Consider the following 24,932-nt stretch of genomic DNA (forward strand, 5'->3'; position numbering starts at 1 on the left):
TCAAACTCGGGCGGGACCTCCAGTGGTACAGTCTAGTCACGTAGAAAACTGACCTTAGTTTCCGGAGACCTGTACAGATTGAGAAGGTTAGACAGAAACATCTCTCTAATATTCTCACGTGCCCACACGGACCAAGTCAAACATCTGATGATAAAGGAGGCGTTGTCAACCTTTTCTTGAGACGGTTCCTCCGAAGAGGCCGAGAACTCTTAAACTTTAAATAAAGGCTCAGCGCACAGAAAACAAAGGCACACAGGTTAGAAAGGACAAAAATCTGACAGACCCAGACACTCAAAATACAGACGTTACTCTGCTGGGTCTCAGGAGGCTCGAGTTTTCACCGGAGATGACAAAGTCGGCGGAATGATCAGCCGAAACCCGTGTCTAGGTGCTCACAGCTGATGTTGGCACAGGCTATCCAGTGCCAGGAGTTGGAAATGTATGCACCAATGTATTTGTGAAGACAGGGAGCTGGGCAGCAAGTTCAAAGAACTAGGAAACATTTAGTGGTACTGGGTAATTAGTGATATACCCTGATGTATACAGCTGGGGATGAGAAGAGGGAAAAGTAGTTCGGGGACAGTGTAAACAAACATCCAAACAAGCCACAGAGCTGCGAGTTGATTACTTAGGTCCTGGAGAATCATGAGGCCTCATTCATTTATTCACCCCATGTAAAATTTGAATTGAATGAATAAAAACAGATAAACCAATGTTACAAAATTCCAGTAACATCCTGACTTCTACTATGAGATTATAAAAGTCCAGACAAAATGGAGATAGGGATACCTCCCCCTGCTTTACAAGGTGGTTGTGACAGCTGAAAACAAGAAGTTCACACATCCGAAGACTTAAAGAGGACACAAAAACCCTCGTTCTAGAAACATTGTTTTACATTCCATCCCAAGGACCGTGCCTCATAGTCTGGCTATGGAAATACCACCTTTGATGGAGGCAAGCTTAGGAGATGAAGCTGTCTTATTACAGAGGGTTTCAGATCATTTCTTGACACTGCATAGAAAGTACATCCTCAAAAAATATTGAAGGTAGAAGACAGGAATATTCTCATCTTCTGGAGCCCTGGGAAGCCACTGCTCACAAGGCTCCATGAAAGCATTTGATCTCATCAACTTTAGCACGTGCTGTCTTCACGTTGAAGTCTGATTTCAGGCTTTGACATTTGAATGACATCATACGGAATGTTTATGACAAAATATAAAAAGTCAGGAGACGACTAGACTCTATGTACACCATACCTGGATGGGACACGCTAGCTGAACATGTACAGAACACGTGAAAAACATCCAGTCTTTTCTCTGAGTAAAACATCCCCCAGGCAGGAGCACTACAGTTCAGCCGTTTTTGTCCAGAACTAATTCACAACAGTCACCACTTATGAAGGAGCTAGCCTTAGGTGAGCCAAATGAATGCCTATCTTTTGGACAAGGAGAACAGTCATTTGATTCACCTCACAAGCGGGGCTGGTGTAATGAGATACCCACATATATGCACACCCACCCACAGCGGTTTCCTCTACAGTGCAGAATGCATTCTCTTTCCACATGGGAGAAGCTCACACAGTGCTCATCGATGTTTGCTGTTACCGTCAGGCAGGGCTAACCGATCAGACAGCAACTCAGACATGTTTTATTGCCGCCGAGAATGAGCAACAGAGGATCTGGATGGGTCTGCATGTTTGTTTTGGCCCTGGCGTTTTCCACGTAGCAGCCCTGGGAATCCTGTGTCCCGTTCCCAGCTCGGCATCGCCCCCATTGTGTTCCACTTCCCTCGCTGGTGAAAGTGAAAACGAAACCAGCACAAACACCCCATTGTTAGGTATGAAATATGGACTGGCAACTGGAAGTTTTTAACAAAACAGACCTGTTTGTGTCATGGCAAGATGTTGAGGCAGGAGGGAGTTACAGGAGCCTTTCCTGCTTCAGAGGTGTGTCCTGAACTTTCTCTGAGGTGCCGAGGTGATGGGCTTTGGGGTTTTTTCCATGATGCTCATGTAACACTCTTGGTTTGATCCACTCAGTATGCACTGGCAGCCTCTGGAGGCTTCTGTGGGAGCAACTCAGCTCCTGAAGCCGGGGCACAAGCCCTGCCAGGTCTCCGGAGTAAATACCACATGCATGGAGAAGAAACAATCGTAAAGAGTTTTCCTGTGTAAAAGATGACATGGTTCTCCAACCTCTGGTCCTACTTCACTCTGTCACGTGAGCTTGCTAACTGGGTGTCACACAATGAGCAGATGACTTGATGTACACACATCCAACGGACCGGCATCCACATGGGTTCTGGAAGGAGGATGCTGGGGACCCTTGTGAACATCCCACATTCTGGCACAGGTGAATGATGTGGGCTTCTCTGACTCCAGCCCGGGTAAACCCATGAGTTATGTGGTCCCACAGAACTCTAACCTACTCCTCCACTGCATTTTCCCCAGTTTCTAGTTCTTTTTTGGTCTTCCGAGACAGGGTTTCTCTGTTTAACAGTCCTAGCTGTTCTGGAACTTGCTCTGTAGACCAGGCTGGTCTCAAACTCACAGAGATCTGCCTGCCTCTGCCTCTGGAGTGCTGGAATTAAAGACATGGGCCACAACCACCCGGCCTTTCCTAGGTTTCTAAAGCTATATTCCCTCATGTGACTGCTATATTCAGATCTGTCTCCCAAATTTAAAAAAGTAATTACACACATCTTTGTGCATTGGTGTGAAGGTGTCAGATCCCCTGGAACTGGAGTTACAGATGGTTGTGAGCTGCCATGTGGGTGCTGGGAATTGAACCTAGGTCCTCTGGAAGAGCAGCCAGTGCTTTAACCACTAAGCCATCTCTTCCAGCCCCTGCCAATGTCTCCTAATTTTGCTTGTAAGCTCTGAGAGCAAAGACCTTTGTCCACTTTAGTTTAGTATCATCTCTCAGGTTCATGGATAGAACCTGGCACGTATGAGTTTGCTGACTCACAGTCACAACCCCATTTCCTTTCTTTTCCTAAGCATATGAAATTCTCTGAAACTGAATAGTTTCTTCAGTGTTTACCAAGTGCTAATCACACACACACACACACACACACACACACTGGTCTGAGGAAGTGTAAGCAGTTCAAACGGTGTCAGACTTGCAGTATTAAATGAATGATATTAAGTAATGCAATATTTAGAATCTTATTACTGCCATTAAAAATCCCCAAGTGATTATTTTTCTTGTACTTTTTATGTCTCTCTAACAGTCTTACTTGGTTTGTTATTATCTTTGGTGATTTCTACATGGGGAAACTGTGTTGAGGCCATGAACATCTTCAATACTGAAGATAAGGCTGGATAGAGAAAAAGAGCTTTGGAGGAAGGTTACATGTGAAAACACTGAAAAGTTTCTAGAAAGCCCTCAAGAACACAAGTTATTGTTAATGACCCCCCCCAAATTCACACGTGACTAGATGTATCAACATAGACAGGGGAAGAAAATAATAAAAACTGTCTAATAATTATATTCTTTTATTCGGAAGATGTTAATTACCTTTAAAGAATACAAAACCTCTTCTAAAGCTTGCTAGTATCAAAACACAATGAGTTAAAAATAACGTCCTTAAATAAGTAGGAGCACAATAGGCACACATTCCTGTAACACCCTCAGTTTTCTGCTCAGGACAGAAGTTCGATTCACCAGGTGACTAATTCAGCAAAGAGGACTACTGTCACTTTAAGATCTCATCCATCTGTGGGCCTGAGTTCAAACCATCTTTCAGTCCTAACATGAGGCCAGACAAGGGCAAGAAGCTTTCCTCGTTTCGCACAGGAATTCTTGCCAATGACTTTGTCAACACCATGGCACAAGATGAGCATTTGAAGGTCTACGTTTTACTAAGTCCTTCAGTGTTAGGACCAGAAGGTAGCAATGTGGAATACTGAAACCATTAAAGCTATAAGCAATTCTTTCCCTATTTTTCTTAGGACTCAAAATGCATGATTCTACATGTTGGCATTTATTAACTTATTCATTAAGAAGTATTTCCTGAATCCCCATGCAAACTCCCAGGTTGAACAAGAGTATTTCTCTTTAAATGCTTCACCACCTTATAAATAAAAGCCCCAAATGAGTACCAACAGGACAGAAAATACAAGAGCTATTTCTCCGGGGGCTTGAACAAAGGCTCAGAGGTTAGTAATGATTGCTGGGCAATCATGAAGACTGGAGTCTGGACCCCCTAGTTCCCACATAACAAGCCAGGCATCCCACGAATAACCAGCTCTGAGGGATCTGACTCCCTCTTCGGGCTGCCTAGTGCACACAGGTGCGTGCACCCTGAACGCACAAAAATCAATCTTTTTTTTTTTTAAAGAGCATTATGCTATTAACACTAAGGAAAGAACAGCCAGTTCCTGCAGGGGGTTCAGAGAAAAGGGCCTGTGAATCAAGCCTTGAAAATAAGCAATACATTTACATTTTTTCAGAGCAGTTAAGACCGTGGTCTCAGGTCAGTTAACTTGCAAATCTTTTGCCATTCTGCAAAGTGGCTTTCCATTTCCCTATGAGACAGAACATACTGTAAAATGGGTATTCTAGGCATTGGCGTGCAGCCCATTAAAAGAATACTAAAAATAGCTTATCAGTTCAGTTTGAGAGACAGTGATTCTGGTTTTATATGTGTGTGTCATATGTCATTTTATTATGTGGATTTTTCCTGCAAGCAGAAAAAAAATACCAACAGTGGGAACTTTTTAAAATGCAGCACCCTAATGAAAACACACCTGTTAATATTGCCATGAGATTCCAAATATCATTCTTTGGAATGAGGTCTTTCTCAGTTACTAACATATTTTTATTATGTCACTATAGTAAACGTAGAATAGACAGCACAAACTAGATATCAAATAATCACAAATCTATATTTGCTATTGCCCTTTTCTGGGGATAAGAAAGAATTAGTCTGTATTTTCCTGTTTAAACATACCAGCTTTCAGCAAGAATGGGATGTCAACTGATGTTACTCACAAGCTGGGTTACCATTCTTCATCCTTAACAACAACAAAAAAATCCAAACAAAACCCAACTGGGTTTCCTGTTTTTATTTATAGTTATTAGGGCCAATTTAGGGGATTAACATGAAGTGTCCTGCTGGCTCAGCTCATCCTTCCCCCAATTAATGTGTCCAAGGACTAGTTCCTTCATCTGCTCCCCAAGGACTCCCTTAATCACAAAGCCTATTCAAGCTTCTCCCCAGGGCCCCCCAAAAACAAGGAGAGTAACTTCCTAAGGAAGTGCAAAGCCTACCTCACCCTTCCCACTGGGGAGGCTCGCAGCTGCAGCCCTTTCTGGTGCGGTTATATAAGGGCTTGCTTCACTCCACCCAAGGCCTAGGCCTGGCTTTGAAATAACTGCTCAGGCCAGGTCTTCTCTAAGGCGCTGGCAAACAGAGGGCAGAGAGGGGGCAGGTGGGATTTCTCCTTCCAGGGCACACTGTATTTCAAAGAAGGTTCCAGAAGGATCCTGGTGCCTTGGGGAAGTATCCAGTGCTGGGAATGGAAGAGGTTTTATAGATTTTTGAGTTTGTGCTTGGCATAGAGTGAAAAAGAGAAAGAAGCGGAAACCTCTCTGTAAGGTGGATGCTCTTCCTGACCAAGCTCCTTTTCTCCACGGTTTCCACTCCTGGACTTCAGCTTTGCATAGACACAGCAGGAGCCTGGGGAGGCTGCTGTGGTTTGCTTCTCTGTGTGGATGTCAGCCTTCTGGGAGCATCAGCTGCAGAAGCGCTGACTCATCCCCTCACAACAATGGCCAACGATGCCACCTCACATTTCTCAACGACAGCACCAACCAGGCCAGGTTCTGGTTTCAGAGCCTCTCTGAGGCTGAAGATGGACTTTCTTCTAAGTTTTAATATAATATGTCTGAGGACAGTATTCCTGCAGTTTTACTCTCCATCCATCTCCTGCCCCACCAGTAACACAGTGAAGGAACACTACTTCCTCCTATCTACTCATGGATTTACTTCATACAAAGTCGGGCTTTCAACGAAAAGGATTATTAATATTAACTCCTGGATGCTCTTCTTAGAGCCTGAGTGTAGACTTCAACAAGATGAGCTATAAAGAGAAGCAGGAGTTAATTAAAGGAAGGACAGTTACAGCCCTGAAGCTTAAGTTCTTTGCCAAAACAAGGCCTCAGGTTCTCTCTCCTCTGGCCCACGTGAAGCCTTCACCTGGCTGCTGCTTGCTCATCATTCAGAGGTCAATCAAGGTCACTGTCTAGTTAATTTCTCTCTTTGGTGATGGCATCACAGCTTCAGAGGACTGCTTTATCCCCCCTGGGCAGGCAATGTGGCCGTTTCTCAAGCCACACTGCTGCAGACAGGTGACATTTCTCCTGCCTTCTCTGTCCCGCCTCTGTGCCATGCAGTCTTCCATTGCTACCTACGCAACTATAAGAACACACGTTATAGGAAAAAGCACTTAGACATTTGTAACTGACTCCTCTCTGGTGGCTGAGAGGTCAACAGGCTATTTCTGCAACAAACCTAGCCAGATGCACCTGCAGTAAGCAAAACACTTTCCCCTAAGCCACCATTAACACAAAGTGCAGACAGACATTCCGTTCACAGACCAAGAAACGCCATTGGGAGCACGAAGGGGGCAGAGGGTCATTTAAAACAGGAAAACTACGTTCAATGAATGGACTCACCACTGAGGTAAGGGCCATTTGAAAACTATAGATGCGGGCAAGGCCAAAGTCAGCCAGTTTAATTTGTCCACTGCTGGTCACCAGGATGTTCTGTGGTTTTAGATCACGATGCACTACTCGGTGAGAATGAAGAAAGTCCAGACCTCGGAGAAGCTGAAACATCATATCCTAAAGGAAATAACAAACATACAAAAGTCAGTAGACACCCAGAGCAGTTCAAGTGCTGTAACAGACACCGAATCCCCAGCAGACCTGTGAAATGAACGCTCGTCTCCCTACCTCTTCATGTTCCCATCTTCCAGAACACTGTGAAATACTAACTGCCAACTGGTATTTTCTTGGTGAAAGGACCGCTTACAAATACTTTTCTATGGGATAGGAAACCTTCTGGAAGGCGCTGGTGACTAATGCTGGGGAGGGGAAACAGGAGGTAGATCAAGGGGAATGTATTTTACTTCATACACATTTATTTATTAGGTTATTTCAACAGTCAATACATGGCAAATAAAATGCTTTAGTTTTATATGTATATAAATGATTATTTTTATAGTGCTTATTCCTAAACTGTCACTATGCGTCAAGCATGTTTCTAAATGTTTTCTGTTTAGCAACCTATTTAGTTAAATCACACCACTGAGCTGAATGACTGTTTTCATAGGTCAAAAAACTGACATACTGAAGGAAGTTAGATAATTGGCTCAAGGTCACAACACCAAAGTCTCAATTTAGAGTAGTCTTAAAAACAAAACAAAACACAATTCAGATGTCTTATCATAGCCTTGATTAGCTAAATGAAGAAAGAAATACAAATGACAAGGCATGCTGTTTCTCTGACTCTCAGTGTCTTTACCAGGGCTGTTTCTCCAGCCATGATGATGCAGACAGGCCAACATTTCTCCTGTCTTCTCTACCTCGACCTTGAGTTGCTGGCTTCCCAGAATGGATGGTATCCTCTGAGCTGTGAGCCAAAACCAACCTCTTCTACCCTAAGTAGCTTCTAGTTAGATATCCCATCACAGCAACGTAACAACTATTAACATAGAAAATTGGTATGAGAAGTGAGATTGTTGCTGCGATAAACCTGGTCATGCAGTTGGAAACAGTTTGTAGGAAGAATGTGCAAGCTGTAGGCTGGAGAAGTCCTAGACTGCTGTAAGCAGAACTTACTAGAACATTCCAGTGAAAGTGTATAAGGCTGGAATGCCAACAGGAATGTGGACACTAGATTGTAATCAAGAGCTTTCAGATGGAACAATAATTCTACCAAGAACTAAACTACAGATCATTGACAAAATAAACAAATATGATTGAGTTCTGCTGTACCACGAATATCGGAGTGAGGCTAAATTCAAACCTAATAGGACTGTCTGGCAGAAAAATACTTTAAGACAGCAGAGCATCCAGGCTATGGTGTGGTCACTGTTCACTGCATCTAGTTAGGTTTAGAGCATGAGTTCAAAACCAAAAATGGAAGAGAATGATGAAAAAAAAAATCTGTGCAATTAGAGAGCAGAGTGTCTTTAGACCTGTGGACAGGGCTGAGGATGTGAGTGAGGAGAAAGCAATTACACTGGTTAAAGAGATTAATTAGTGCCAAGAAAGGGAAGCCACAGACTTTCCATGAAGACAGTAAGAAAGGTGCTTTGCCTGAGCGTTCCCATTCAGAGAAGACACCAGAGTAGAAAACTGTAAGCTCCTCTGGAAATCTTTCCTTTGAAAAAGAGAACCCTTGATGTAAAAACAATAAGCCTGGATAAAGAATGTTACCACACAGAGGCCCTAGACTTCAAAAGGGATGCATGGGGAAACGTTTCCTACGGTTTGAGGTGCAGGTGCGTGGAGGCCACTGCTGCCATACTCCTTGGGGGGTAGGACATCTCAAGCTGGCATCAGAACTTGTCACCCACGTGGTACTGTTTCCAGGCAAGCAGGATGCAATGGTTACAAGATAATGGAAGCTCTCCCCAAGGTTCCAGAAAAAAGCCAATGTTAGCAGGGTTAGAGTACCTGGAGAAGATCTAAGAAGTTGACATGTACAGAGGGGAAGTGACGAAGCCAAACTCTGAGTGGGGACTACAGGACACTGGAGATGCCAAGACTGTGGGGCATTTGATGAGGAAGGCTGTAGAAACGGAGTGACACTGGCCTACGACAGAGACGTGCATGCTACAGGCAAGGGTGGTAGAGGAAAGGCTATTTGAGGTCATGGGCGCTCAGATGATGCCATCAAAGGCCTGCAGGTTGGGAGTGCCAGGGCTCAGTGTCTGCCTGACAGGTTTCAGTCCTGCTTTGGCCTACGCTTTCCTTTGCTAGTCTCCTGTTCTTCCCTCTGGAATGGGATGGGAGTGTCTATTCCATGCTATTGTACAAAGGATGTAACTTGTGTTCTGATTTTATAGGGGCTTACAGCTAAGAATCTGCCCTGAGTCTCAGGAGACTGGGTTTTTGAACAGTGTTTGAATTATTACAACTGGGGATTCTTGAAGCTAGATTGAGTAAAGTTTGTATTAACTATGAAGTGGTCATGAGCCTCTGAGGGCAAGGGATGAATGTTGTGGTATGAACATGAAATATTCCTCATAGGTTCACGTGTTTGAACACGATGTTCCCCATTGACAGCCCCGGTGGGGGGAGGGGCTGTGGAACCTTCAGGAGGCATGGCTAGCTTAGGCCAGGAGAAAAGCCTTGAGAGTATCTGGCCCCCTTCTGCCTTGAGTTCTCCACTTCTTGGTTGTCACCTTTATGTTATCACCAGTCTCATACTTCAGCTGTCACAGCTGTGACCTGCCGCAGCCATTGTGCCTTCCTCACGATGACAGACTATTCTAAACAGTGAGACAAAATGAACCTGTCTGCAACTGGGTGGCTTCCGTCCAGTATTTAGTTAGGGCAACAGAAAAATAACTAATACAATCACTGAACCAGTTTACTGAGAACAGCACTGGTTCTGGGTTCACTTTCTGGAGTTTAGAATTCTGTCTTCTTAAAATCAAATCCTTAGCTTTTCTACCTGTCACATGGAGAAAATAGCACTTAGTTTTCCTAATAGGAGGTTCCAATCAACACAGGCAACCTGAGAGGCTAGTTTCAGGCCCACGGAAAGCATTTAACAGATGGACTTGGTAAGGCGAGAATGGCTGGGTTGTCTCCTGTTTTCCGGGAGAGCCAGATCCACAAAACTACAGAACATGCAGCCAGTTGTAAGGCGAGCGCGAACAAGGGGCTAAGAGGGGGCATGCAGTGATACAGGAGATCAGACGTGATTTCTGAGACCCCCTCATGGGCATTCTGAGCTGGCAGGAGCTGCCTTCTAAGCTTCCAAATGTGTCTATCTTGGAGGAGACCTGCTCTGGTGAGGGGTGGCCTTGCAATCCTTGGGAACTACTATCAGGCAGACACCTTGCAGTGAGTAGACAGCAGTGTGAAAATGAAGCAGAGGACGCCAAACTTAGTTGTCTTTTTGCTAAGGCAAATGTACTTTTATTAGGAACACATTCACAGAGCTTGTAAGCACTAGCTTTTTAAAAAGCATGACTAACTTCAAGTAATGTCACTCATCATCTTGACTTCCTATACACTGATCATCATTCTTTTAAAGTAGCACAGGGAATAAATCTGCTTGCTTCATGTTGCACTGTTCAAACAACTTACTTAAGTAGAAAATTCAGAATATAAAATTTAAAAACTTGAACTAATTAACTGATAAAGCCCACATGAACTTACAAAAAGCCTGAACTATGGAGTAAAAAAGTATCCACTGCCTTTGTTTTAATATAGCACACTACATTTTTAATCATAAATCAAAAAACAAGTATATATGATCTTAAGCTTAAAGAAGACATGTATACAGCAGAGGAAGAAGAAAACTCTACTTATAATCTAATAAGAGAACAGAAAAAATTCACTATCAATCTTTGTGCATCTTTCTATTTTCTTTTCAAAATAACATACATTTGTAGAAATAAAATATATTTAAACAACAGTTGATCTATATATTTTATAGTGTTAAAGATACAATTTACTGGGCTGGTGAAATAGCTCTCTGGGTAGAATTGCTTGCTAACAAGTCTGATCTGAGTCTACCCCTGGAACACACAGTGGAAGGACAGAAGTGATTCCAAAAATATGTCCTCAGACTTCACACACACACTCGAACGCACCCCCCCAACTTCACAACAAAAAAAATTATTGAGAACATTTTGTAAGTTAAACAAAATTCTTCTATTAGCTACTTTTATACAATGTAACGTTTAGTGGCTATGTGGCCTACCTTCCTGAGGTATGTCATTAATTATTATTTGGTGTTGTTTTTGGTACCCGTAGTGGAGGTCAAGCTCTTTAAAGGCTAAGGTGACTTGCTAAAACCATATCCAAGCATGGATTAAGTAGTATGGATCCACATCACCTTGCTCATATTCAGTCCATGTTAATGACATCGAGAGGTAACTCCTCTACGTAAGAATTTACTACTCAAAAGTTGGGCGGTGGTGGTGTGTAGCTAATCCCATAACAGTGGTGCTGCCTTTAATCCCAGGACTTGGGAGGCAGAAACAGGTGGATGGATCCCTGAAGTCGAGGCCCGTCTAGTCTACAGAGCGAGTTCCAGCACAGCCAGGGCTACACAAGGAAAGCGTGTCCGCAGGAGGAGAGGTAGTGGAACGCACTGCAAACTCAGGCACCAAATGAAGACATGGCTGCAACTCTACAGAGCAGTATGCATGAATGAACTGCAGTACCACTCAATGAAGAATCTGTTTCCGCATAAGAACTGTTTTTATAAAGAATTCGACTGTCTGTGTGCTTTATCTCACTTTACAGCAGTGGTTCTTAACCAGTAGGTGGGGGTCGCGACCTTTTCACAGAGGTCACGTATCAGATATACTGCATATCAGATATTTACACTAGGATTCATAACAGTGGCAAATTCACAGTTATGCAGTAGCAACTAAAATAATGTTATGATGGGGGGTCATCATGACATGAGGAACTGTGTTTAAAGAATTGCGGCATTAGGAAGTTGAGAACCACTGCTTTACAGTGCAATAAGACATACTTTTAGTCAGCTCAAGATTTTAATCTAAACTAACCTGTCCTACAGAAGTCCCAAATCCCCCACAGTAGTCCAAGTGGCAGTGCAATGAAATCAGATGTCAGGGAACCTAGGGGTGCACCCCACTCGGCTCTTCAAGGTGAACACACCTTGAGACGTCTCCCTAGTAGTCACCAAGCACAGTTCTTCTTCTTCTCCTTCTCCTTCTTTTGTTTTGTTTTTTCGAGACAGGGTTTCTCTGTGCAGTTTTGGTGCCTGTCCTGGATCTCGCTCTGTAGACCAGGCTGGCCTCGAACCCACAGAGATACGCCTGCCTCTGCCTCCCGAGTGCTGGGATTAATGGTGTGTGCCACCGCCGCCATGCTACACAGTTACTCTTGTGGTAAGCTGACATGTGGGGGCCTTACTCTCTCTTTCTAAACACATGACAGGAAGTGTGTTTCCACAGGATACTAGGGTGGATAGTCTGGCTCTGGGTGACAGTGGCTTAGAAGGAGGTCAGCCCTTGGCTGCTCCTTCAAAGACTCCAGACCTCAGTCTGAACCCCAGGAATCTCTGAGTCTTGCAAATCAAATGTATCTTTTAGGTTCTAGAGGTTGACTCTGCCTATTTCTTTAAATAAAAATAAGCAAACTAAAAAACTTTCAGAAACTTTTAATCAGAAAAAGCTTTATGATGGGTCCTAATTTCCAACTACATATGGCACAAGTTAATTTCCTAATGATAATGAAATATCCAACATAAACCTTCTGACTGATCTCAGAAATGGAAGCTTTAAAATGACTAATTCTGGCGATACGCATACACACACACACACACACACACACACACACACACACACACACACACTGATTTATTATTTATTGTTGGGTTATTTATGTTCTCAAAGTTAATCTTTAAGAATACAAAACATTTATTCATTCAAAAATTAAAAGACACAATTTGTAGACAGTACTACTTATTTTTCTCCTTATAATACATAAGCCATGTTCTTTTATTAACATAGTATTTTTATTGATTATTTGGAAATTTCACATAATCCACCTCAAACACATTCGCTTCTTAGTCCTCCTAGGTCCACCCCCCATTCTGGTAACCTCCCCCAAAACAAAAGTAGGAGAAAAAAAAGAAAATAATAACTAAGTCCAATTTGTGTTGTCCATATACTCCCTGGGGCATGGTCAGACTCCTAGTGGTCAGTCCCTTATAGAAAACTGGTTCTTCCCCACCTCATCCCCACCAGATGCCATCAACTATGAAGAGCTAAACTTCCGCTTCCCTATCACAATTTTTAAGATTTCCCTTCAAAGCTGGGCGGTGGTGGCACACGCCTTTGACTCCAGCACTCGAGAGGCAGAGGCAGGCGGATCTCTGTGAGTTCGAGGCCAGTCTGGTCTACAGAGCAAGTTTCAGGACAGGCACCAAAGCTACACAGAGAAACCCTGTCTCAAACATCCAAAGAGTTCTCTCAAAAGGCTTTGTGTCTAGACTGCTTCTTTCTGGGGGAGGGTGGGGTGGAACCCTTCTGTGTCTCCCATTTCCAACTGAGTCTGCAGTCATGGATACCACTGTAAAAGAAGGTGCCTTGCTCTTTAGAGTCAGTGGGAACCCAGATCCTGGATTTCTGGCTACAGCATGGGCCACAGACATCCTCACGGCTTCAGGTGGCAGCACAGACCATAGACATCCCCATGGCCTTCGGTGGTAACATGGGCCATGGACACCAACGTGGCTTTGAAAGCCATGTTCTTCGCAAAGATAGGATTAGAGTTTCTTCAGAGCTGGATGCCATGGCAGCTGCCTGTAAGCTGAACACTCAGGACCTGGAGTCTGAGGCCAGTGTGGGTTACATGACTAGACACTGGCCCCTCAATAAGGCTCCCACCCTTAAATCTGCATACTACCTTGTTTCCAAGGAATGTTAGGAATGTCAGTTCCTATGGAGTCTCTAAACCGTTCCTAAATGTCAGTTTAAAACGTCACATGTCAAGCAGGGCTTTTCCCGACAACCAGGTAACAGCAGATTGAACTGAGGTGGGTGTTACGGCTACAGGAGGTGTGGTAAAAGCTACCTGAGCCCACAGGTAAGTGATGATGATGTCAGAGGGAGAGCAGAGGATTTCAAGCAGCAACAAAGGCTAGTCATGCCAGAATCAATTTTTCGTTATTACTGATATTGATACACTTTTAACTGTAGTAAAGGACACCTCTGTGTGGAGGCTATAGGTCAGTTTGGAGTGTCACTGCTATGACTTTAACTGTATGTTCAATACTAAGCCATTCATGTTACTGGGGAGCCAATCTCTAGAACTGTTGCATCTTGCCAAACTTGGAACTCTGTGCTACTTAACCACAATCCCTGCCTTCCTCTCCCCTCAGCCCTGGCAGCTACCTTGCCTCTGATTTTACTCTACACACCTCATATGTGGAATCACAGTGCATCTTTTTGGGCATGGCTCATTTTACTTAGAGTAAGTCTACACAATGAATTATGTACCAGTGCTTCTTTCTAGAGACTGTTTAGTATATAAATACATCATTTCCCACCTTTCCACCCACCGATGGACATGAACACCTCTACTTGCTGGCTTCTGTGAGACAGGCTGCTTTGAACATAGGTGTTCAATTGTATTTGCAATCTCCACTTTCAATTCTTTTGGATACATACTCAATAACGGGATTGCTGGACCTAGTCCCAGGACCTGTAAAATCTAAGTTCTTCCACAAACAGTGTAGCATTGTTAACTAAAGACTAAATGGAGAGTGAAAAATCCACGTTACAGTCCTGTTGAGTGAATCAGGTGGGTTTACCCATCCCCTGGAGATTGTGCCCACTGCTTTCTGGGAAAACCTGTGCAGGGTCACTACATTAAGCTTACACTTTGGACTTAACTCACAACTCCAAAGACCTTTGCTCCTATTGCGTTCTCTGATCAATTTCTAATGATAATGGCAACCTTTAGAGGCTCTTTTATACACAGTCATGCAGGAATAAGACGAGTTCTCGCATCAGTTCACAAGGGAATGTTATGCTCAAAACCTACAAAGAGCAAAAAGTTCTTAAGAAGTGAGAAGAAGATTCAAGGTAGATTCTTTAACATGTTCGAGTTGCCTCAGAAGTTCTAAGAATGGTGAATTTAAAGTGGGCAGTGAATCAAAAGACTGGGGGACAGACTCCAAGAGTCACACATGAGCTCGGCTCCAAAGAAGAGCATGGTTGGGCTGTGCCCCACTAGTGCCTGTCACTGGGCAGGAGGGGAATGACACCTCGCGGGGCCTCAGTAGAAACAAAGTCATGAGTCCTCACTAGACGCGCTGGCTCTCCACTGCTTCAGTCACATGGATAAAGGATAACGTAAGTGGCTGTTTTTGTGTATCAACTCTATTAACTAAACGATAGTTTAGAGAGTCCATATCATCTTCTTCATAGGAGTGGTAAAAATGCGGAGACTTGACCAAGTATAAATGAAAAGAAGCTCATTTTCAGCAAAACTCAAAATGTCACTGGTATTCAGGGGACAAAACAATGACATAAATGGACAGTCTGGAAGAAGAGATCATGACCTCATCACAATGGCTATTATTAACCCACTGTAGAAAGTCATCAGGAAATGAAACTACAAATATGCAATGTTAATTATAACTTCTTCCGAGCAGGATATAAAACCCAGCACTGTAGAAACAAGAGGACAGGAAGTCCAAGTATTCAGGTTGTTGGCCAGTGTCCCAAATGATTTAGGTTTCATACGTACCATGTTGTGCTACATTTTAAAAAAACTAGACAACACGCTGTGACTATTTCCCCATTTCAACGCGTACCCTGCAGTGAATAACAGTACCACCCCCTGCAGCAGATGCATCTGACGAAGCCGTACCTTCTCCTTCCCTGTTCTCCTTCTCAATTCCCTCTTTGGAGACTCTCCCCCTGACCTCACACTTCCCTCCTACATGAGGTAATGTGTCACCGAAGCTGGTCTCCATGAGTAGAGCGAATGATCATCTGCCTTTTGCAGACACTGTCGTGGACAGCCACGAAGGGATGGTCAAGACAGTCAGGACAATTCTACTTCCGTCCACTAGCAAGCAATCCAGGGACGAACAGGCCTGTGCGGGCAAGCTGACTGGAGTCTTAGGAAGCCCTTTCCTCCTGGTACGAGGAGCACTGCAGAAGGCTCTCACCTCACTTCCACATCCTGCCCCCCGGACCCAGGTAAAGAAAATGCACGGTCATTTGTATCTTTGTGAGTCTTTGTTCCATGTCTACAAGAAGGAAATAAACCCCCAAATGGAGATTCAAATAGGTTCTAAATTATATAACATATATTTATGTATGTTACAGATAACATATTAAGTCAAATATTATATACTGAAATATTTAATATATTGTAAACTATACACAATAGCCAGCTGCCATCTATTCAAGAGCACTACGACGCCCCTACAATGTGTAAGACACTGCATTAGACAATGTTACACAGAAGCACCCAGAGACAGGGGTCCAAGAAGTCTTACTTTAACAAGAACAGAAGATGTGAGCTTGTACTTACACACTTCACGTTCGTTTGTGGTAAGGACTGTGGAGGACACAGGTGCTGTGGTAAGTGCTAAGGAGGAAGGGGCATCTGAGCCCACGCAAGCAGTGGACTGGTGCTCAGTCCCGTCTGGAGTCCACCCGAGCAGTGGGCTGGTGCTCAGTCCCGTCTGGAGCCCACCCGAGCAGCGGACTGGTGTTCAGTCCCGTCTGGAGCCCACCCGAGCAGTGGGCTGGTGCTCAGTCCCGTCTGGAGCCCACCCGAGCAGTGGGCTGGTGCTCAGTCTGGTGTGGGGGAGTGTCTGCCACAAGAGAGAACACTAGCAGAGAGAGGCTTAGGAGAGTATGGTGCTTGGGAGTTAGGAGACCAGCCACAGCCTCACCAGACAGGATCTTGGAGAGGACACACTGCTAAGTGATACTACACTACCAAAAGCTTTACTGCTGGGACTTTATAATGTCACATCTTACAGTCAGTGTGGGTAAGGAATACAAAAACCTAGGCTACTATTATTGATAGTTTGGCATAACGATGAATAGAAGGTGAAAAAGGAGGGTGTTAATCTACTTTGGGTATAAAGTATTAAGAGTACAAACTAAAATATTAAAAAGAGAATAATGAGAAACAGCAATCATGGTGACAAATGGGATATATTCGTTTTCATGGGTTAACTACACTGTGATGTCCTTTGAGAGCTTGGTAACATCTCATCCTCCAACGTCTAGTCTCAGGTTCCTCATTTCAAAGTATGGACAAGGCTCTCTGGTAGAGTGGTTGTGAAGAACCTCTCAGCATGGGGAATGGGTTCAAAGGTGGTGTCCACAGTCACCATCATGGGGCATCCGGCAACACACGGCCATTCTCCTACTTCTCTCTCCAGTGGAACATTAGTGTCCCATCTTCCCAAATCCTTGTTATTAAGAACAGCAAACACAACTGTGCCCACACAAAAGGCCAGAATCTTCAATAGTTAGCGTTTTTAATGAATCAAGTGTCATGTGGCCTGTACTTAATTTCAAACTCCACAGACTGCTAGTTTTAGGTTTGGAAGGATCTTCAAAATTTATGTTATTATTTAATGAGCAGGGGATCTGTCTCTTTTCATAAATAACCCAGTTTTCTAAGGTACATGTAAGTTTTTTAACTCATTCTTAGAAAAAATTCTCTCTGGGGCCCTCCAATGGTTGGGGAGGGGGTTTCTTTCAAATTGTCTTTTGAGTGCTCTTACAGCTCAGCACCCATATGCTAAACTTTACCTAACAGACAGACATACAACACACACGCATGCATACATACATGCATGCATGCACGCACGCATGGGCTACTGGAGGGAAATTCTGTTAAGCTTTCTTATGAAATTAACTCCGGTTGCCTTCGCGGCTTCACAAATAAGAACTAGAATTGTGACATTATTTCCTTATGTTGTTCATTAATGCTGACCTGTGCATTCCAGTGCAGAGAGGGGGAGAGGAACCGGAGAGGACTCTGAAAGGAACACTTAGCTTCATTTGGTCAAAAAACCGTCTTTACAAGGGTTTTTTATTATGGGTTGTAAAACACTGCTGACCACAATGTACCTTTTCACTTGAAAAAGAAAAGGCGGCCTTGCAGTGGCGAGAGGCCGAGGCCAGCACGGGGAGCGAATCTGTGCCTTCTTCCCATAAACACATCTGCACACATTATCTGTTTGGGGACAGAGCTGTCCACACAGCTGTGTATGGAGACTCCAAAGAAGAGGCGGTACTTCAACAGCCTTCAGTTTGTGTTGCTGCGGATCCGAAGGCTGTCGGGAGAAAGCCAGAGGGGGGAGAACCATGCCCTCTTCACTAGGAACCTCTTGAATCTACCGGAAGAGGCTGCAGGTGCTCACACGTAGTCAGGAAGAGCACAGGGGCCAGGAATGGAGGGGATTTTCGGGCCAAATGCAACTGAAGAACTAATCACCAAGCCGACCCTGAGGCCAGCGCAAACCATCTGTGACAGGGTGACAAGGATTTGGCAGGCTAACATGAAAACTGGCGTCACGACAGGAAGAGTCCAGGGAAAGGAGTCTTGGGGGTGCAGGCACATCTACCCACCAGGTGCTACTGATGTTTGCAAATGTCGCTCCCTACGTGGAGCTTCTGAATCTCTTTAACTGGCTGTTCTCGTTAACATGTCTCTCTTGCTTTCAACCATCCTGGCCCACCTAACGCTCCCAATCTGCGTTTGTGTGTCTTTCTTGGTACCATAACATTGTCTTCCATCTCTTCCTCCGTGAATCACGAAGCACCTGCCCTCCTTACTCCTACAGATAAAACAGAGACAAAAGCCCTACAGGAAAACTCTGGCTTTACCTGAGCTTTTAGTACCGCCTTTCCTGTTTACCGTCAATTTCCCTTTCTGTTGTCTGCCATGGCTACGACATTCAACATCTGTTGTATTCCCTGTCTACTTTCAGCTGCGACTGCACATCTCCAAACTATTGTAGGATCTGGGTAGAGTGGCTCATGTCCATTACACCAGCCCTTGAGAGGCCAAGGCAGGAGGACTGCAAACTTCAAGGCCAGCCTGAGCTACGCTAAGAGAGACCCGAGCTCAAGAAACCAAGCTCTGGGGATGTAACTCAGTGGCAGAGTTCTTGCCTGGTACATGGAAGACCCTGAGTTTTACTATTAGCAGCGCACATACACACCTTGAATCCACACCCTGCCTCTGCCATCTCACCTCCACCATTCATGGTGGTCATAGTTTGAGACATTCCAAGTCACAAATAGCTGTCCCATTCTCAAATGGACACATTTCAATGCTTCCTCATAATATACTCTAGAATATTCCACAGCAACAGCAAGCCCAATCTGTACCAAAATGGTGTCTTTTGTAAAAAGTCCCTATCAAAACTTGTTCTTCAGTCTCCGTTTCTTACTGTATACATAAGTATAATGACCTAAAATTTACTAAACGATAGATTCAGAAATCCTCTTCCTGAGTCAGCTAAGTCAATGAGTCTTAGTCATGAGCGTTTCTAAATTACTTCTCAAATAGAGGCAATTTGCTTTTTCTCTCTTTTACCCAACTCTAATCAAGCTGCTAGCATCTTTTGTCTCAAACATGGCAGTAGTGTTCCAACATACCTAGCTCCCACATTTAATTTAATCATTTTTTTATCTTTTTCCTACAGTGTTGAGTGATATCTAACTCACACAGATGTCCTCTATTGCTCCTCCTTTTCTTAAACTTTAGTTCCTTTACGAAACATTTTTATTGTTTTTTGATAATTTTGTACAATGCATTTTAATCATATTCACCCTGTCCCCAACTTCCCAATCTACCTAACCTTGTGGCCTCTTTTTTTTTTTTTTTTTTTAAATCCATCAAATTCAATTTGTGCCTCCCAAATGCTCTTGGATGTGTGGCCTTCCACCGGACTGTGGTTCCCTGACCAGGGGACACACTCTTAAAGAAGACTGACCCTCCTCCCTCCTCTCCCAGTAACTACCAGTTGCCAATGGCTCCTCAGCTGGAGGTGGGGCAGCTCACCCTTAAACTGCTCCCCAAGGTGCTTTCCTGTCTGATCCTAGGGACCACTGTTCTCATTCCCAGCTCTTCTCCCGACTCTGTGGCTAAGCGCTGCAGATGTCAGGGTCTTTGGTCCTTCAGCGGCACTATTCCCCATCTTTCCTAAAATGTTCTCTCCATTATTATTATATCCCCCAACGTGCACATATCTTGCAATATGTGCATCATATCTGGCTCCACGTAACGCGTATTTGAGGACTGACTTAAGCAAGTCTTGGACGATTCTCTACGTGTCCACAGTCTCCAGCCCTCCGCTTCCATACTCTACAGGCACAGAGCACTGTAAGCATAACACGGTCGAAGAGTTTGTGCGGCTCCTACAGTGTGGTTTCTACAGGGCCTCCTGCCTTGACTCTAAGAAAGTAAGCGGGAACACCCCAGCCACTCAACATTGATTATCCTTCCCTCAGGTACTCCGTCCGTTACTATTTCACACAGACACCCCTGGAGTAAATCTGTTTTCACTCACTCTGAGTTTGTGTCATGAATGGGCTGGCTATGAGGGCAGAAACTGTCCTGGAGAACAATGGTGTCTCGCCTGGAGCTGACACGTGAGGGGAAAGCTGACCCTGGAAGCTCAGGGAAGGAGCCCAACACCCAAAAGTCCACCAGTCACTTTCCTGTGACTCCATCACTAGGAAAAAAAAATCCATCAATCTGTCCAGTCCATCCATTAATACATACGCATGGGAATGAACACTGTTCTAAAAATAGGCTACGATTTGGTAACTCTATTTCTGGAAACTCACCCCACAGACCCAACAGCTCAAGTTTATAATAAGTCAAAACAAAGAGGTTCAGTGCTACCTTGTTTCAAAAACATAAAAAAAAAACCACTGAAAACCAGAATCAACAAACAACAAAAATCCCAGAAAGATATCCCAAATATTTACCAATGGGAAATAAATTTTATATCCACTAATTTCAATCTGAAATGTCCTAACAGCCAATGTGTTGAAGACTTGGTCTTCAGTTGAACACTACTTTGAGGAACTGGAAGGAACACTCTTTAAGAGGTGGAGCCTGTGAGGTTTTAGGTCACTGGGGGCATGTCCTCCAAGTGTTCCTGAGATAGCCTTCTCTCCTTCCCCTATAAGATTTATTCATTTTTATTTATGTGTGTAGGACTGTGTGAGGTCATGTGCGTGATGTGCGTGTGGGAAGCCTGAGGGGGCCAGAGCAGAGCACTGGACCCCCTGAACCTGAAGGGATAGATGGTTGTCAACTGTCATGTGGGTGCTGGGAACCAAAACCTGGTCCTCCGCAAGTGCAGCAGGGGCTCTTCATCACTGAGCCCCTTCTCCAGTCCTGCTCTTCCTCTCCTTTTGGATATTACCGGAAGTAGACAGCTAGCACCACCACGCTAGGCAGTGATATGTCTCCTCTCAGGCCCCAGCAATACCGTCAAGAGATTCATGGACTGAAACCTCAAAAGGCATAAGCCAAACTATGTCTTTCCTACTGATACTCCAGTCATCTCAGGTTAGTTCATTACAATAATGGAAAGGTGACTACCACCAGTATTCCCACAATATAAGAGGAAGCCATTAGAGAGATGGGCAATTCTAACATCTAAATTAAAGAGCGAAAAGAGGAAGCCTTAGTGTGACACATGAACTTCTTAATTCTAGTTCAACTTTAGAAAAAGGTATACGCCTACGTAGGTGAGGTTATGTGTGTCTGCCAAGTTCTGGGATACAATGGTAGAGATGGTTTTGAAAGACAATAAAACAACCCGTCTGGTTGTATTTTAGTTATTGTTTTATTTGGAACAGGGTATCAATACAGACCACGATGGCCTACAGGGTCTCCTGTCTTTGCTTCCCATGTGTTGAGATTACTGGCTTGTGTCACCATGCCTGGCATAAACAATGTTGACACACGTGTCTGGTTTTTTCCTAGACTCTTTTTAGAAAACATTTCCATAGCCCTGCCATGTGATTTCTCCTCTCCCCTCCCCCACCTCGCTTCTGGGGCCTTGAGAGTCACTCAGGGTGCTTTGCTCATTACACCTGGACTTTTAATTCAGCTGGACCTGGCTTATTGTATCGGCGGAGAAACCTACAACTGGGGATTCAAAAATACTTCTCACCGAGGTCTCACACAAGCTAAGCAGATGCTCTGCTCCTGAGCTTTAATGTCTCCCCGCCCAATTTCTAATGTTTTCCTACCCTCTTCATAACCCAAGACCAACTGTACTAGATTGTATTTTACGGCTCTAGCCTTTGCCTGTCTTTATAAAAACAAAACATTTAAATTTTCCAGTATGTAGAGTCTTTCTTAGAGCCCAATTCCTCAAAAGGTTCTTGGGGTTCGGCCAAAGGGTACCCTTATATGTAATGCTCAATTTTAGGCTAAATTCAACAAGAGCAAACCAGTACCTTCTTTCCTAAACAGGCAGTTCCCCTCTCCAACTCCCTACTTTCCTTTTCCTCTGGACAAGGAATAACCAACCAGGTCCTGTCAAGTCTTTCTTCCCAATTCTCAGATCTCCATTTGTTCAACAAAGACACACTCATACTCACCCCCTTCTCTCACTCCCAAACGAATGGACCACTTCTCTGGCAGCTCTTCTACTGTACTGTCTTGAGTGAGCTCATTGCTACCTGACTAATGTGCTTAAAACTCTGCTGGGACAGCTGCCATGCCTGCCCTCCCTTCTCAGCACCTTCACAATCACGCGCATCTTCATCTCTCTGGATGTGCACAGGCAAGTGCCACCTTCCCGGAACTGGAAACAGGCAAAACCTGACCCTGGCTTCGAAACCCCAGCCTGTCCTGGCACATGTCACTCATGCCTCAAATTAGCGTCTCCCAGGTCCTTTAACACTGGCACTTCCTTCAGGAAGTCAGCGCCATTTGTCCTCCTCTCTTCCTGCACCATTTGCATCCACACGGCATGGGTGGTGTCCGGCTTCGGTGGTACCCACTTATTTGTGTGTTCTACTTTCTTTCTCAGTTTTACACTATCCCTATATAGGCCGGGATACGCAGCATGCGCTCCTCATCTAGCATAGTAGCACAAACAGCATGAGGACTCACAGAACAAACCAGGTGTAAGTCTAGAACTCACTTTACATGGCTCTCACTTAAAACATAACTAATAAATGCTGCCGTGTCTTTAAAACATCAGCTATTAGAGTATTTTTAAATTAGCATTTCAATTTGGTCGGCTGCCACCTAGAAAACACAAAGACTAAAATCTGAGGGAAAGCGCGCAGATGTTAAATAAACTGTCACTCGCAGGGCTTTTACTTTTAAAGTGTTCCAGTGTGCAATGGAAAATTCTTAACACGAACTCCCTTTATTTATGATGGCATATTGTGTTCTATATTTAGACACTTTATAATAAAAGTTTATAGGATTGACCTTTCAGAGGGTTGAAGACTTTTAATAGCAAATTAGACAACTCTTATATATTATCAGCAAGAAAGTGATGGAACAAAAGGCCAAACCGGGAGGAAAACAGGTTTTATGGACACCAAACAGATGAAGTAACTCTGCAAAATCTACTTGACCTCACTTTAGACAGTGTGATGATCCAGGCTTGACTGCTAGGTTAGCACGAGGACTCTTCACATTTGGAACAACACTCTGATAACTACAAAACATACACTGCCTTCCATCACCAGGGCACAGATTATACACAAAACTATCTGTATATTTTAGCACCTCTGACTTACACATCTTTATAGTTGTTCTACAGATAAAGAAACTGAAGTTCAGGGAGCTTAAGTGACTTGCTCAGGCTAGTAACAAGGTGTCATGTTGCCAGGGACTTTCACCACATCAAATAGATAAATGAAATATGCAGACATTGCCTTCTGGGTCTTTGGATTATGGGAGTATCAAACAGTATTATATTTATTATAATCTGGTTGGCATGTTGCTTCCTGAAAACCTACTGAGGGCTGTCATATAAATATTATAATCCCACCAGCCATTCCTTTCCAGACCGATGGAATTATTGTCTCCTGAGACAGAAGATGCAAGGTGACTCTGTAACTAAAGACCAACTGAGAAAATAAAATAAATGCCAGTGTCCAGAGCCAAACCTGCAATTCTGCAGGGTTTGCAAGTGAGATTCTCATTCCCACAAGGCCATCTACGCCCTGGTCCTTCCCGCCTCCTTGACCCCTTCACACATCTCAGAGGAAATGTCTGCTTCTTTGCACCCCTTCTGTGGTATCTTTTCCTGTTTTAAAATAAGCAGTTTTTTTCTTTCTGCCCAAGTGTTCTAGAGTGGGCTCTGTGTGAAAAGACAGATGGTTTCCCTTCTTTACAACCCTCTCTAGTGCTGTGATGGAACGGTGCATCACAAGAGGAAGATGGTTATCAAATGTTTATAGAGTTCAATAAAAGGCATATGTTGATGTGATGTACATCTTCACCTGAAAATATGCACATGATTGGCTGAAAACTGCCAGGGAGGTAATTATACGGCACATAAGCACCGACGGTACGGAAGTATTACTCATATTAAAGAAGCAGAGGGAAAACAGTATGGCTCATCACAGGCAAAAGTAACGCACATAGAATGAGGCTCTTATTGAGGAGAGTAAGATGTTAAGAATGAAGTTCCAGCGACACACACCACACACACTCTTCTCTCTCTCTCTCTCACACACACACACCACACATACACACCACACACACTTTCTCACACACATACCATACAGACACCACACACACACTTTCTCACATACCACACACACACACACACACACACCACACTCTCTCACACACACACAACACACACACACACACACACACACACACACACTTACAGATTCTGACCTAGGTTAGCCAAAGTGAGGACAAAGTTTAGCACTGTTTTCAGGGGAATGTGCAAGTAGGTACAGCAAGTCATTCAAGCCAGTAACAAATCACGCTAAGTCCAGATCTTTATTACTGAAAACAATCCTAAGAAAATGAGAACGAAGTTGCCTTTTATGGCTTATACAAAGTCTGATGTCCAGAACAGATGGCAATTTTAGTGCTAATACTACTGCTAACTATAGGACTTCTAGTAGCTTACAAATCGCTCCAGGATTTACTTTCATAAATGTTATGTGAGGAGGCAGAAACACATAAACCCCAAGTTATCTCCAT

The 24,932-nt window shown here is 43.9% G+C and overlaps 1 protein-coding gene across 1 annotated transcript in view; it reads right to left on the minus strand.

The window, feature by feature from the left end:
* The window catches only part of Cdk6 (cyclin dependent kinase 6), a 198,008-nt gene that overhangs the window by 93,459 nt on the left and 79,617 nt on the right, over positions 1 to 24,932 (minus strand). The window contains 1 exon segment of the mRNA XM_059257338.1: positions 6,681 to 6,848. Coding sequence (XP_059113321.1) covers positions 6,681 to 6,848 — 168 coding nt within the window.

Source organism: Peromyscus eremicus, chromosome 3, assembly GCF_949786415.1.
Source record: "Peromyscus eremicus chromosome 3, PerEre_H2_v1, whole genome shotgun sequence".
NCBI classification, from domain to species: domain Eukaryota; kingdom Metazoa; phylum Chordata; class Mammalia; order Rodentia; family Cricetidae; genus Peromyscus; species Peromyscus eremicus.